General features: G+C 41.3%; 1 protein-coding gene across 1 annotated transcript; it reads left to right on the forward strand.

Moving 5' to 3' along the window:
* Window positions 1-4191: 4191 nt before the first annotated feature.
* Window positions 4192-11802, forward strand: MRAP (melanocortin 2 receptor accessory protein). The gene is made up of 3 exons (XM_030202149.1): window positions 4192-4505; window positions 5280-5379; window positions 11368-11802. Exons 1-3 carry the CDS (start codon window positions 4382-4384, stop codon window positions 11441-11443), a joined length of 300 nt encoding a protein of 99 aa, XP_030058009.1. The 5' UTR covers window positions 4192-4381; the 3' UTR covers window positions 11444-11802.
* The last annotated feature ends 606 nt before the right edge of the window (window positions 11803-12408 follow it).

Here is a 12408-nt window from a genome sequence, read left to right on the forward strand (position 1 = left end):
TTATGAAACGTGAAACTCCTAATTGTAGTGGACTTCATTGCTTAATACCAGGGGCCCTGTTTACTAAGCCATGCTATAGGTGCACTAGCATTTTTAGTGCGTGCTAATGCTAGAGACAGCCATATATTCCTAAGGGTGTCTCTAGCATTAGCGCATGGTTGCATGCACTAAAAATGCTAGTGCGCCTTAGTAAACAGGGCCCAAGGTTTCCTATGATAGCATTGTGCTTATTTGAATCAGTTTTTCTGTAAAAAGTTTCTTAATTTGTCTTTATTTGTAATTTTATAATGAATTTAAAAATCTTGTCAGCAGGGGGAGGGGCCCCACCAAATTGATCTGCTCAGGGCCCCACAATTGCTAAGACAGGGCTTGAGGACTGACTTAAAACTCTAAATATGTAAATCCTGGAGGAGAGGCAGGAAAGGAGAGAAATGATAGAGACATAGCCCCAAAGAAGAAATACAGGATAGTCAATGGAAATAAAACTTTGGAACAAGGGGTCATAAAATGAGGATGAAAGGGGGTAAATTCAGGAGTAATCTAAGGAAATATTCTCTGCAGAAGGGGTGGTGAATGCATAGAACGGCGGCCTCCCAGTGGAGGAAACCTGGGAACATTTAATATTTTTTTTTCCCCCAGTGTGTACATCAAGGGAAAAATACTGTATGTGGGAACTTGCTCCTTCTGTTTTGTGTAATGCAATTTTTTTTTATTGACTACTATTTCAGAAAGAGTTCTGTCCAGAGTCAGTCTAATTCTTACCCCTGTTTACAAAGCTGTGTCTGCACCCTTGCACAGGCATCTGCTAGCATGCTTTAGAAATGGGGGTAAATGAGCCATATTGTCCAGTTTAGCACACTGTTAGCTGCCAAGTTCATACAAAGTTAATTATGTTCAGTGGAAAATAAATCTGTTAGCTGTCTGCTATGTGAATAATTCCATCAACGCTTCATTATTGCTAACAAGTATTACATAGTATGGGCATTTACTTTAAACTCTGATTGTTTTAATTCATTTATCCAGCCCTTACATGCACATGGTATTACTTTTTAACCCAAAGGCAAATCCTAAGGGTGGTTTAACAATTAGGTGTAAATTGTGTTTCTGACTTTACTTGTTTTGGAATGCTTTGGTTCTTACTGATCTGTACATCTGCTATCTAGAATTATGGAAGATAGAAATGGGGAAATAAAACTTAAATTAAATTAAAAAAAATTAAATTAAAGTCTGCTGCTCCCCAGTATCTCTGCACACTCGTCCTTCCCTACACCCCTTCCCATGCACTCCGCTCCATGGATAAATCCTTCTTATCTGTTCCCTCCTCCACTACTGCCAACTCCAGACTTTGCGCCTTCTGTCTCGCTGCACCCTACGCCTGGAATAAACTTTCTGAGCCCCTACGTCTTGCCCCATCCTTGGCCACCTTTAAATCTGGACTGAAAGTCCACCTCTTTAACATTGCTTTTGACTCGTAACCACTTGTAACCACTCGCCTCCACCTACCCTCCTCCTTCCTGTACACATTAATTGATTTGATTTACTTACTTTATTTTGTAAGCTCTTTGAGCAGGGACTGTCTTTCTTCTATGTTTGTGCAGCGCTGCGTACACCTTATAGCGCTATAGAAATGCTAAATAGTAGTAGTAGTAGTAGTAGGATGACGAGTGTCAGAATTAAATAAAGCATGGAAAAAATACAAAGAATAATTGAAGGAACTGTAGAGCTTAGTAGGTGGAGTGGATAGGCAGACTGCATATGCCCAAGATGTCTAATTTAATTGATAAACGCCCCCCCCCCCCCAAAAAAAAAAAAAAAAATCCTGATGCAAAAATTAAAATGAAAAGATGTTTATCCAAATAAACACCAGAAAAGCAGTACTTCTGCTAGTACTTTCTCACCTTTCCCGTCTTCTCTTGTATCCTGTACTCAGTTTATATGCATATTTGATTCCACTGGAAAAGGTACCCAGCAATAGTACCTAGGGTGCAAAATACAGATATACACCAATCTTATGTACCCCCAAAGAGCTCTTAATTAGCTGCGGAATAAGCATCTACATTTATCATTTATAAACACCTAGGAATAGATGTGCTATATGGTCCTGTTCATATTCTTCTCTGTTATCCATATTTTTTATGTGGGTATTCAATGAAGATATCTGTATAAGTTGGACTGATGAATACCCAGATAAACACAGGCAGATAACTGATCCACATACATTTATTTCCTCATTTCAGAATTCAAATTGATATGGATAGCAGCTAAATATTACTCCTGGTGGAATTCTGCTCCAAAAAAAAAACAAAAAACTAAATTTTGTTCACAAAATTTGCAAATACTGCAACTTTATCATAATTTTAAAACTCCATACACCTTTTCAAGCCCCCCACACTCTATCCATAATTTTTCCAGCCCCCCTCCCTGCACCCACACATAGCATCCACCTTTTTCCCAGGCCCCTTGCACCCATAATCCATCCACCTTCTTGAGACCCCCCACACTCCATCCAGTTACATTTTTTTCCAGTCCCCCCCTGCACAGTCACAATCCATTTTGTTCAAGATTCCCCCCCCACCCCACACACACACCTGCAGCCACACTCACGAATGAGGTAGGATGAGGAGCTATATTGGAAATACATCTTCAGAGCCTCTCTCTTTCCTGCCTGTTGCCACTGCTCTGGGCCGATGCTGCTGCTTCATCCAAATGGCCACTGAGACTTCCTGTGACAGTGTCAGGAGATTACCATGTAAAGTTTCAGTGGCCATTTTGAAAAAGAAGCAGTGGCAATGGCCAGAAAGAGTGGGGTTCTTTCCTGCCCCTGAAAAGGCCACTAGACCATTAGGGCACGTTAAGGTAGGCCGGGGAGGGCCCATTGAGGCTCAGGGGAGGGGGGGGGGGGGTTAGCCATCTAGCCAGCCTTCCTTCCTTTACTGTGGGATGAAGTTTAGTGGCTAACTAGGCCCCATTCCTGCAGTACTACTGCAGTATTATCATGTCATTTTTAAAAAATCTTATTTATTGGCAAAACAGTTTACACATTGCAAGCATGAGTAAATTACAAGCTCAACCAAAGATTGTCACATGTACATCTAGAGAAAGATTTTAATTTTCACATAAATTCCCTCTCCTCACCCCCCTATTTAACTGAACCCCCCCCCCCCCTCTCCTCAACAGTTCAAAATTCTACTTGTTGCAACAGGTGTCAAAGCGTCCCAAAAAGGTGACCATATCTTACAAAATTATCGTGTCATTTAAAAAAAACCCATTTCCATTACCGCCTCTAAAGGTCTGCTGCAGGAGAGCACTATCTGTGTAGATGCTATATGTAAAGGAGGAGGGCCCACAGCAGTGGATCATGTGACTCTACTGCGCTCTCATCATCCGATTGGCCAGATCAACAGAGGCTGGGGAATTCTGTGCTGCCTAGTAGTGAATTCCGGCAGGAATGAAATATCACTGCTATCCATATAACTGTTGGCTTCACCCCTGGAACATCCTTGGCTCTACTGCCTCTGATTTACACAACCAAAAATCTATCTGTTCAGAAGGGTTAGATTGGGGGGACCGTGAGGATCTGTAACTTTCCTAATGGTTTTCAGTGCACTTTTTTAAAACTACCAAGCAGTGTGTGCTTATAATTAGTGCACTGCATCAATAGTAGCTTTCTTAGCAGGATAGGAAAGAAAATATGTGCTTTAATCTTAGCACCTACATTTTACTGCTTTATTACATTGTCTCTTATTCTTCTTCTGGTGTTTATTTTAGTTTCTAAAGTGCATTAACCCTGTATTTTTAAATCATATTTGCCACTTACTATCTTGTTCTTCTAATTTATGTATGTCCCTTGCAGCTCTTCTCTGTTGCTTTTTATTCCATGAATATTATACAATTTAAACTTATCAAATTGTCAGATGACAATCTAGAATGTGGGTACACAGCCAGCCAAATGGGGTGTCATCCTCTGTACCAGCTTCAAGTTTCATCCCTGCCCTATGCCATAGCCACATTACTGCTCCCACCGAACTGTCCCTTTCTCTACCCTCAGCCTCTCTGGCCCTGGTTCTGTCCTTCTGGGAGGCAGAAATAAACTTTGCTTACTGACTGGGTTGGCTCATTCAGTTACTGTTTACTTTAGATGTCTATCTGTATAAAGAAGGGTAAGCAGCCAGTATGAGGAAGGAGAAGTCTTTCTGCTTAGAAGTCCAGGGCTAGCGTACAGACCTACCTGGAGGCTGCTGGCTGGTTGTGGTCTGTCATAGGCGGTTGTGCAAGGATGAAGGCTCCCAGACACACAAACATCAGTTTTTACCAGCCTCTCCTACAGACATCTAAGCTTACAGCAATATAAAGGATTGTTTCAGCATCCTGTGCTGGGCTGATGAAAAGTGATTCCAAAATGGCTAATCTAACAAACACGTCAGAGTACTTCTGGGGCTTGGAGGAATACTGGGACTATGTCGATCCTGTGGCAGTAGATGAAAGAAGCTTGAAAGCCAATAAGTGTGAGTATTTTTAAAACTTATCGCTAACAAAGCCCGAAAAAGATAAAAGCAAAACTAAATAGATTTTTTCCTAGGACTTGTAGGTGCAACTTTGTCTTTGAACTATGTACAGAAAATGAAGTGATGTAATAAATGCATGTGTATATATAAATATGTATGTTTTATACATAATATAGAAGTATGGACCATAGACATTTATTTGTTGGTGTATGTCACCTGCACAGAGGATCTGACTGATTCAGCTTTTATTGATCATGTAAATCCCATACACACTGAGGAGAAAAGATTAAATTACTACTACTACTTATCATTTCTATAGCACTACTAGACGTACGCAGCACTGTGTTCAATCCAGAGTAGCCAGCATATGGAGGGATGGTCGCTACATAACTTTATTTGAATATGTTATCCTTATAAAGTTATATTCAGCAAAGATAAACACATAAGTGCCACTGCCAAAAATACAGATGAGGATAACTTATCCATGGCATGTTAAACCTCCTGTCTGTGTGGTGGGGGTACATTGCAAGTGCCAAAAGGGGCCTTGAACCCTGTACTAAGCTTGAAAAAATAAATAATTAAATTTAAAATATTCATTGCAGATATCCTGAAACCTTACTGGCTAGGTGTATCACAAGGAATCAGGTTGAGAACCCCTGCCCTAAAGCACATTCAGAAAGGGTGGGGGGGTTGTTGTTTTTTTTGTTCTGTTATGTTTTTTTGTGTGCGTATATTTGTTATTAATGACATAACACATAGCCTTTCTTTTAACAGATTCAATTGTCATTGCCTTTTGGGTTGGTCTGGCTGCATTTGTGTTGTTTCTCTTCCTTATTTTGCTCTACATGTCCAGATCGGGTTCAGTACCAGCGAGGTGAGTAAGTGTCACCGTGTGCTGCAAACAGAGAGGGAGGGTATAGCTACGGCTGGCTGAGTATCAATATAATTCTTTTTAACCGCTATTTCCCCTATTGGGTTCAACGAGGTGTACAAACGAAGAGATCAAAATACAACATACAGTTTACAATACAAAGGCACAACTCAAAAGAAATTCAACAATATACATAATAAAATACGTAATAGCATCAATGATTATATTCTATCAAATGAAAATGTTTTAACCTTTTTTCAAAATTTCAAGTAACTTTGTTCTAGTGTCAAAGCAAGAGCGAAATAATTCTCAGGAGATACATGGCTACTTGAAAATAAGGTCTTAACCACACTAAAAAAAATAAACATTTGTAAAACATAGAAGATGAAGAATTAATTTATCACACAAACGAAGTGGGACTGTAACTAAGTTTATCAATAATTCAGAAGTGGAACCATAAAGAATCTGATAAAACAAACAGGCCACTTTGAATACAATTAGTTTAATTGGAAGCCAATGAAGTTTAGCAATAGAACCAGATACACTGCTAAATTTAATCAATTTGAAAATTAACCTAGCAGCCATATTTTGAATAAGTTGGAGCTTTCTTAGATAAAAAAAAATGGAAACAGTTGTTGCAGAACAGTTCCCACAAATCTACAATTTGTATAAAAACACGATTACAAGTGGTTGGACTTGGAAGGAGGCCTGGGTGACCAAGTGGAGTCTTTCTGACACACAATGAGCAAGTGTTGGTAACCCAGTGTGAAGCTCCAGGTGTACTGGGAGGTGTGATCATAGAGGAAAGAGAACCATCAGGGTCTATCTTTGTCTGCTGTACCAGATACCACAGGAAAACTACGTCGTAACCTTAGAAACATTATGGCATGTGATTCTTGATCTAAAAAAGTCTTTAACTGAACAATTTAAATGCTCAAGCTATTCGAGTATCACAATTATCTGAGATTTCTTTCTCATACCAATCAATTAGCTGAGCAAAGAAAAAAAGGTTCACAATATTGATTTGATAAAATTGAATCTTTAGATGCAGCTATAATGAAAGATAACATAGGGGCCTTTTTAGCAAGCTGCAGTAAAAAGTGGCCTTAGCATGCCCTTATGTGGGTCTTTCCTGTGCTATGGCCATTTTTACCACAACCAGAAAATGGCCGATATTTCTGTTTTCTCAATTAATGGCCATGCTCCAAGTAAGAGACGTCTCTTGAAGAATTTTCAGGTTTTCGACAAAGGCCTTTCTCAAGACCATATTTCCTCATCTGCTTGTATCAACGTTTATTGACCATTTGATGGTTTTACATATATTATATAGAGACTCACTGCCGAAACACAGTGCAGTGTCTTCATTAATAAACGTTTTACCATCATTTGAAGTCTCCTCGTTTGTTCCTGGTCAACCTGGTCTATTTCCCACTTCCTTCGTCTCTCTGTCATTTTACCGTAGGATCTCAGCTGACCTTCACTGACCCTCTGTAATTTTTGGAAACATTACTTGGATCACCCTTTGGAAGAAGTAGTCTTCCTGTAGCTGTTGTGGTGTTAAGTTTGACTACCTGACCAATTTTTGCAGTCTGCAGTTCTCGGTGGAGTGATGTTAACTGTTTGAATAAAAAAACTGGGCATTGCATCTGGGCCCAGGATATTCCAGTTTGAGGTTACTTTTAACCTGCTTTCCATTCCTTTTGTTTTTAGTCATTCCATAACTTTCAGATTTGTCTTTAGAAAGTCTCCTGTAGGCAAGATAGCCATTCTGCTTCTCAATTCTTTTTACCTTTTTCAATGCTTTAATGCAGTAAAATTTATATTTGTTTTAGGATGTTTCTGTGGGAATGTGTTATTATTTTAATATCGTGTCTTACATAGTACCATAGTAGATGACAGCGGATAAAGACCTGTATGGTCCATCCAGTCTGCCCAACAAGATAAATTCATAGCTAAAGGATGCGATACTACATATGCATACTTGATCTTGATTTGTCCTTGGCATTTGCAGAGCACAGACTATAGAAGTCTGTCCTGTGCTGGCTTTGTTTTCCCAATTACTAGAGTTGCCATCAAAGCACTGCTACGTTTGTTTGGTTCCATTCTCTTTCCATACAAGATTCCTTTGTGTTTATCCTGTGCATTTTTGAATTCTGTTATCATTTTAATTTCAGCCACCTCCTGCGGGAGGGTATTCCAGGTATCTACCACCCTCTCTGTGAAAAAATGCTTCCTGACATTATTCCTGATTCAGCTCCCTTGCAACCTAAATTCATGTCTTCTAGTTCTACTGCCTTCCTCTCTCTGGAAAGGTTTGTCTATTAATACCTCAATTATTTGAATGTCCGTATCGTGTCACCCCTATCTGTCCTTTCCCCTAGGGTCTGCATATTCAGGTAAACCCCTTACCATTTTCATCATTTTTCTCTGAACCACTTCAAGTCTTTTTACGTCCTTAGCGAGATACGCCGGCCTCCACAACTGAATACAGTTCAGTTGAGGATTTCTGAGAACTAAATTTTAGGATTGTTTGAAGGATTTGGCAGACATCAGAGAATGAGTGGAAGTTTTTTCAAATTTTTGCTGGAAGCCTTAGCATTACAGACACATCTTATGTCTCTCCATGAAGGATAAGTTCTATCACATTACGTACACCACTTAAGCCAATCCAGAATGCCACTTTAATGTGGCTAAAAGTGTATGTGTTGTGAAGCATGTGCGCGCTTTTTAGCCACTATGGGCTTGGTTTTATAACAGGGCACCTAGATGAGGAGAAGTTCAAAAGATGCCTATTTGTTTTTAATTAGCCTGTATTTACTTTGCAGTGCTAAACGTGCTTCACGGTTTCACTCAAGAACTGTTTCTAGATTATGGGCTTGTTGAAGACATATTTTCAGAATTTTTGAGCATTTCTGCCTTTCTGGAGGAAGCAGAAGTAAGAGAGAGGCTGTCATAATATGAATTTTACAAATTAAAGCTTTTATCACTTTTAGAAAGTATGTAAACAAAGCATTTGTTTATTTCCAGTGAAGACTGACCTTTCAAACTTCTATCACCTTGAAAGCATAATCAAGAAAATACAAGTTATAGAAATTAAATAGACAAGCAGTTCATAATAAAAAGTAACCATCACCCTGAAAATATCCTCCTCTGAAAATACCATCATCTGAGCATTTTAAGACAATATGAATTTGTTTGAAAACACATTCTTGGAATCACCACATCCTTGGCCTATTGCATAATTTTTATTATGTTAAAAATCTGGCAGAAAGGTGGGCTATACTGACTCATATAGTAAAATTAACGCACAAAACCGTTTTCTTTATGCGTTAATTTTACTATATGTATCAGTATAGCCCACCTTTCTACCACATTTTTTGTATCATTTTTTTTTTAATTTAAGTGAAGTCTTTATTAAACAATAAGAAAATACAGTGAACTCTGAAAACAGAACTACAGTGCATTTGTACAAAAGTATAATATCAAACAAAGCAGCAGAGTCTCGTACATTGCAATTCTAAAATCCACCAGGTTTACTTCTCCTCAAACTTCGTTTTTTTTTTTCCCCTCCCCCCCCCCAATTACCCCTTCCAACCAATCCTCAGGGATTTTGTATCATTTTTAACATAATAAAAATTATGCAATAGGCCAAGGATGTGGTGATTACAAGAATGTATTTTCAAACAAATTCATATTGTCTTAAAATGCTCAGATGAGGGTAGTTTCAGGGAGATGGCTACTTGTTGAAGACAGCAATAAAAAGTATAAGCACAGGCCAAAGGGCTAGGCTTGCGTTTCCCAACTACTGGGCCATCAGACCTAATCAGATGTGTCAGATCTGCTCTTAGCACCTTGCAGCAACAAGAGACATCAGTGGTGGCTCTTCTATATACAGGAGCACCTTTCTGAGTCTATGCACAATTATGCATGTCGCTCCTTCCTAGATACATGAGCCCAAAGCTCATGGGGTAGAGGAGTGATGTACCTATGTTAAAAGAAAGCAGCAGCAGCAGGAGGAGGAGGAGGGTGCCCTATGGGTGAGCCTCCTCCCTGCACAACACAAAGGGGTCAAATTGTGGCAGAAGCAAAATAAGTTAACTGAAAAACAGGCTAAAGGAGGAGTGGCCTAGTGGTTAGGGTGGTGGACTTTGGTCCTGGGGAACTGAGTTTGATTCCCGGCACAGGCAGCTCCTTGTGACTCTGGGCAAGTCACTTAACCCTCCATTGCCCCATGTAAGCCACATTGAGCCTGCCATGAGTGGGAAAGCGCAGGGGTACAAACGTAACAAAAAAAAAAAAGCACTGGGTAATCCAAAACTAAAAACTGACTTCATCCTTCAGTGCCAGAGGAACCATGGAAATGGTAGGGGGACATTTTATGGTTTACACCAGAAACAAAATCAGCAGCAGTTATCTGCACTCTATGTATGCACGTCCATCCATTTCTCTAAACAGGCTTGTCTCTCTTTCTGAATGAATGTAAGTATGTACAATCCTACAGTTAGAAAGAAAGAAAGACACACATATACCCTGTTTCCCTGAAAGTAAGACATCCCCCGAAAATAAGACCTAGTAGAGGTTTTCCTGAATTGGTAGATATAAGGCCTCCCCTGAAAGTAAGACCTAACAAATTTTTGTTTGAAAGCAGGGCTGCCAAGAGCCGGACAAGGCTGCCCCCGGGCCACCCACCCTCCGTCGCTCCCGGAACTAACCTTAAACTCCTCCTTTCACCTTCGCAGCAAGCAGCATCAGGGAAGACCTCTCCTTCCTTCCGTGCCCCGCCCTTGCGGACGTTACGTCAGGTGAGGGCGGGGCACGGAAGGAAGGAGTGGCCTGCCCTGCTGCTGCTTGCTGCGAAGGTGAAAGGAGGCATTTAAGGTTAGTTCCAGGAGCGACGGAGGGCGGGCGGGCCAACCCTGATCCAACCCCGATGTTTCCCCGAAAAATAAGACAGGCCCTGAAAATAAGACCTAGCGCATTTTGGGGGGCAAAAATTAATATAAGACAGTGTCTTATTTTCGGGGAAACACGGTAGGTAACCACACTGTCTGAAAGCTAATGCTGTGGAGGAGCTGAACTCTAGGTATATTGAAATAGGCCAATATATGTCTCTGCCACTTTTTCTTTTTGTTTTAAAATGCACTGGTGGTGTTTTCACTGCTTCCCTAGCTCTTCATTTGGCCATAGGATTCTCCTCCATGTCTGTAGTGCCTCTTCCATGGAGGTTAATGTGCCAGTTGATATTTTCATTAATGCTTATGTTCCTTAACCTTAGAATAGAAAACACATGGCTGGAGGTCTGTCCATCTATGTAACTATCCTTCCACATATATAGATAGAGGAACTTGACAATCCTTCAACCAAAGCCTAATTCCCTTCTGAATGCCAGGCCTGCCGAGGGGGAGGGGCAAAATTCCTCCAAGGGTGGCCCGGCAACCTCCCCACCCCCTGCCACATCAGTACCAATCAACAGAGAAGGGAGCTTCCGGTGACAGGCAGAAGGCTGACTCAGTCTCCTGCTCCTGTGCCGGGTTAACACGTTAACTCTGCTGTACTGGCCATGGGTCCTTCTTCCTGCTGCGTCTTGCCTATGTGGAAACAAGAAGTTACTTGACAGGAGATGGGACGTGGCAAGAAGAAGGACCTGTGGCCGGCAGAGCAGAATTAACACAATAACCCAGCACAGGAGCAGGAGACTTAGCCAGCCTTTTACTTGCCACTGGAAGCCTCCCTTCACACCCAAGGAAGCAGCAGGGGGCCTTGTCACAGGACAAGAGCAAAAATGGTGCAGCGGCCCTGCTGAATGCTTTACAGCAATTTCTCTCTACAGTAAGAGGGTGGAAAAAAGCCCACCAAGCATCTACATTCAATCCACCTACCTTCTCTCCCAGTCCCAGCTCTGATCAACCCTAGGTAAATATGAAGCGTTTTGTTTAGAAACATGCTTAAGTAATGGTTCTATTACTCATTCTTTTCTACTTTTGTGTACAGAAACAGCAACTCAAGAAAAAATATTTCAGTGGGATTACACAAAAAACGTCCATCATCTCTTCCATCGACAGAGTAATCTTCAAAACAACTGTGCAAGCTCTTCGTTTGCAGACAGCAGAGCAGAACAACTAGGAGAATGTGTCAAACTGTGAGGCTTGTCCCTGCAGGAAACGCAGTTCTCCAGACTCAAACTCGATCATCATGGAACTTCAAAACTCAAACACGATATGAGAAGCAGTTTGAATCTTTGGTTGCCAAATTCTTTTAGCTGGTACTAAAATAAATTAACTTGGGAATTATAACTATCCTGCCATATAAACAGAATATCGGCATCTTCATTAAAAACAAAGGTTATTTCTGTTTTTAGTTAAAGGATGAATGTCTGCAAATACATGTGCCGTGCAATACACTCACCCAGTGGCATAGCAAGGGCGGGGTGGTCCGCCCCGGGTGCACGCCGCTGGGGGGGTGTTGGCTCCGCTGGTTCCCTGCTCCCTCTGCTCCGGAACAGGTTGTTCCGGGGCAGAGGGAGCAGGGAACCAGTGGAACCAACACGCCCCCCCAGTGGCGTGCACACGGCAGGCAAGAATGCACTTGGGGGGGGGGGGGTGTGCAGCGGCGTACTGCCCCGGGTGGCAGCTGCCCTCGCTACGCCACTGCACTCACCTTCTCCAAAAATAAATGTACAATACTAAGGGGTCCTTTTACTAAGCTGCGGCAAAAAGTGGTCTTAGTACGTCCTTCCACAGGTTTTCCCCTCACACTAAAACCATTTTTTCTGCAGTACGAATTATTGCAGGAACACTTACTCTCTGCCCCATGACATGCCCCCTAAACCACCCCCCCCCCCACAAAAAAAAACCTTTACTACAGGATGCCTGAGCGTATCCTGTGGTATGCCATTTTAAAATGCATTAGGTGTGTGTTAGCACCTCACACAGCTCCGTAAAAGGGCCCCTCAATTTGCTAACAGAATGGATTAAAAAAAGATAGACGCATGCTTCTTAGAAGAGGGTTGCCAATGGTTCTGTTTTTCAGGGC

The sequence above is a fragment of the Microcaecilia unicolor genome, chromosome 4, assembly GCF_901765095.1.
Source record: "Microcaecilia unicolor chromosome 4, aMicUni1.1, whole genome shotgun sequence".
Classification (NCBI taxonomy): Eukaryota; Metazoa; Chordata; class Amphibia; order Gymnophiona; family Siphonopidae; genus Microcaecilia; species Microcaecilia unicolor.